Genomic DNA, 3,807 nt, shown 5'->3' with positions numbered 1-3,807 from the left:
ATTTTGGTTATTGTATGTGATTGTAGCTAGACTATTCCCAAAGGCTCTATGTTCTTATATTCTGTATTTATGATACAGAAAATAAACTGACGGGGAGAGCACACAGATGCTCTGTATTGCAGTACTTTCTGTTGCTCCCAACCAGGAATGGTTCAACATATGTCCCAAGATGTTTGACACATACCACTGTGGTTTAACGCATCTTACACAAACCGGAGTGTCACAAGAGGTGTTGCATGAAGAACCTGGGATTTTCCAGGAGCAAATCTTCAGCAGGCTCAGATGCAAACCCTGCTTTTTGACTGGGAAGCGAGAAGCAACTCGTTTCTGGTTGGATTAGAAGTCACCAAAAAGATGAGTCCCATTTTGATTGGCTCGACATAGACTTGGTGGAAAGAGAAAGCAATCGTCACTACCTATAGCAGGTATGTTATAAAAGAGCCTTTCATCCCACAACTAAAGCCCCGTGGAGGGAAGGGACCAAGAAGAGCTCTTGTTTGGCCTTTGGGGTCATCTAGTACCTGGTAAGTTCTCAGTTCTTTTCAGTCTTTCTTTTAATATCTTCTGTTGTTATGTGTTTTTTGCCTTTTTTTTTTTTTTTTTCCAAACAAAACTCTGCATTATTAACCTAAATTTTTAAGTTACTAAAAATGTTAATCTACACAGTTACACAGGTTGAGTAAGCAGTTCAAATGTGAGCTAATATATTCTGCTTAAACTCCTAGGAAAAAATGGGTCTAGGTCAGGTTGCTTTAAAGAGGTCTGTGGGCCAGAGAAGTTGCTGGCTGCTTAGGCAGAAACCAGAATATATTCAGTATCTATGGTAAGAACTTTATTTCATTTTCAGAATTAAGTTAACTTTATTTATTTCTCCTGATATTTTCAAATATTCAGAATTTGGAGTGGACTTCTGATACTAATTGCAAATCCCCTTTGGGCTACTCTCTGTCATCCTATTTGCAGAAATACAATATTCCATCACAACCTCGTTTCCCTGCATTGCTTAAGATAAAATAATTTGTTCTGGATCAGAATGCCAAGATATATGATTAAATACCTCCTTCCTATCCAGAAGCCCCTTCTAGGCTAACTTATCCCATTTTACAAATATTGGTTGCATTAATCATTGACTGTTTTAATGAAATCATTGCATGTTTGTTTTTTAAAATTTCAGTCATTCTAGAATAAAACTGGTGATTTTGAGCAAATAGCTTTTAGCTGCTACTTCTTGATAAGTTTTAAAGTTGCAAAATTAATGTTTATTCTTGTAGTTTTTAAGCTTGTCTGTAGGATCACCTCTTTCTGCTCAGTGTTGTTTATTTATTAGATAAAACATTTAACCAAACCTAAGGTCACGTCTGCATTTTGGCTAAGGACTATTTGCAAAATGTGAGAGGAAATCTGAATTATAATAATTAAATAATCACATATCCCAAAAGCATGTTGCCCCACACATCTTTCCTTTTCCCAGAAATGCTCACACAGGTGACATGAGGCCACATAGATATTACTGGGTATGTTTGAAAGTTTGAAGAAAAAGTAATATAAGTGCCATTTTGATTAATACAATGTTTGTGCAGTTCAGAGGACAGTAGGTTTGAGGGCTGTCTGTCACACCTTTCTTGGTCCTCTTCCTTATAGTGGCTCAGCAGATCTGCAACCATGAGGATCCTTTACCTGCTCTTCTCTGTCCTTTTCCTGGTGCTCCAGGTTTCTCCAGGTAAGATGAAAAAGGAACAAAAGGATGCTAGGAAGGGATTTTTGTGCACCTGAAGCAAGCTCCCTGGTGCATTTTAAGCACTATTAGTTAAAATTACTAGAAAGCAAACAGGAGTTAATCAAATACTCAGCTGGGTGCCTGTGCTGTCCACATCCCCTCTGAAAACTCTTTCAAAGTTTGAGAAATGATGATTGCTGACAAAAACAACAATAACAATTCCTTCTTGCTGGTGTCTTCCTAAAATGTTTGTGCTAAATGTTCTGGAGTTAGACACTTGATATTCTGTGCTGGCCATGGTTTTTAAACAACAAAGTGGTGCATATGTGGGCAAAAATGAAGACTGGCCAACTATTTTTGTATAGGAACCAGTAGTGAAGCCTCTGAGGCATGTCTCTGTTCCCTAAGGCAAAGGACAAGGAGCCAGGAGGTCTGTGTCTTTCCCAGCCTGTGCTTTAATGCTGGAATTTCTGCCTCCATGACCAAGATACAGGGTTGGGACTTTGGGAGACCTACCCCTGAGTGTTCAGCAATGCCACATAGGCATTTGTCAGTATGACCTCCTTCCTTAAAATGCTGTCACTGGAATGCAGAAGAGTCCATGTAAAAATGGACATGTGGAAGGATTTGTAAATCTGCTTTGGGAGCTCTTACCTGTCCTTTCCACACGGCCAAATCTGGGCATCTGTCCTTAAGAGCAGTTATTGGTGAAGGCAGTTCAATGAATGGGAAGTCCTGCTGGCACTGAGACTGCACTCGCCCTGCCCTGCAGAATCGGAGGGAAATAACTTTGTTCTTGTTGTTGCAGGATTGTCTTTGCCCCAGCGGGACATGTTTCTCTGTAGGAAAGGCTCCTGCCATTTCGGAAGATGTCCCATCCACCTGGTCAGAGTTGGAAGTTGCTTTGGGTTCCGCTCCTGCTGCAAATTGTGAGTTTTATGTTCAGTGAGGTTCATCCAAAGCAGACAAACATTCATTGCCCATGTCTTTAACCCCAAAGTGCCATTGCATGTTCAGATCGGACATAAGAAAAAAATAATATGTCATGAGGACCGTCTGGTCTTGAAGTAGGTTGCTAGAAGAGCTCTGTGGTGCTCTTTCTCCTGATATGTGCTCCATGATGTGTCTCAGCAAGAAGGGCAAAGTATAGTCAGAAATGTCAACCATGTGCTGCCCCATCTCGCTTTGACCCCTTTATAGCTCCTATGATGGAGCAAAATATCAGGGTTTAATATTTTCAGAGCTGCGTTGCTGTGGTGCTTGGGGAACAAATAGGAATTCAGTTTTACTGCAGGGTGAACAGAGATCTGAGTGTTATCAGATGTGTGCAGAAAAAATGCAACTATGTCATAAAAAGAAACTCTCAGACAAAAGATAACCCATTCTATTTTCACTCGGGAATGAGCGCGTTCACCCCAATATCAAGGGACAGCAATTTAATTCCTTGCTTTTCCTGGAGCAATAGGAAAGCACCGCTCCCACTCACAGGTGTGAGAGCACAAGGCTGCCCCAGCCTGACTTGCACCTGGCATTAGGTATTTGGGAATGTATATACGCAGGAGGAAAATATGCATGGACTGCGATTAAGTAGGGAAGGAATGCAAATACATTTTTTTTTCTCTTTGTGCAGGCCATGGGATGTATAAAAACTTCATGGACTTTCCATTCAAGAGCTATGAAAATTTCTTCCAGGAACTTTCTCTGAATCCCCTTCCTGCTACAACCAGTGGATCCTGCTACAACAAAGTCTCAAGCCCCTCTCATTTTTAATGCAAAAAGCTTTATGATATAGAGTAAATCCAAAGGTATTCTGCATTGCCTTTCCTCCTTTTGAATAAAACGCCATTGCGTAGCATTCACATCGCTGAAACATGGGTGTCTGTTGCATGGGCTGAGGGTGACAACTGTACCTGGGTTTTGATACACAAACCCCAAAGGTTAGCAATTTACAGTATGCCAACTGCTCCTTATTTTTTATTATTATTTTTTTATTATTATTTTTTGTATTTTTTTCTGAGGAATGTAGCTGTCAAGGGCTAGACAGACAGACTGAATTCTTTACCCTTAAGTAGAGAGAGAAACTGGCTGGA

At 40.4% G+C, this 3,807-nt stretch overlaps 1 protein-coding gene across 1 annotated transcript; it reads left to right on the top strand.

Annotated features, from left to right (window-relative positions):
• The first annotated feature begins 269 nt into the window (after positions 1 to 269).
• On the top strand, positions 270 to 3,576 carry BD2 (antimicrobial peptide THP2). Its single transcript, XM_072035130.1, is given in 4 exon segments — positions 270 to 524; positions 1,642 to 1,720; positions 2,526 to 2,650; positions 3,348 to 3,576. Coding segments are annotated over 3 exon segments (345 nt in total). The 5' UTR covers positions 270 to 524; positions 1,642 to 1,662; the 3' UTR covers positions 3,510 to 3,576.
• Positions 3,577 to 3,807: the final 231 nt, after the last annotated feature.

This window comes from Anas platyrhynchos, chromosome 3 (genome assembly GCF_047663525.1).
Source record: "Anas platyrhynchos isolate ZD024472 breed Pekin duck chromosome 3, IASCAAS_PekinDuck_T2T, whole genome shotgun sequence".
Taxonomy (NCBI): Eukaryota; Metazoa; Chordata; class Aves; order Anseriformes; family Anatidae; genus Anas; species Anas platyrhynchos.
The sequence above is the reverse complement of the archived record's forward strand: the minus strand, read 5'-3'. Positions and strand labels throughout refer to the sequence as shown.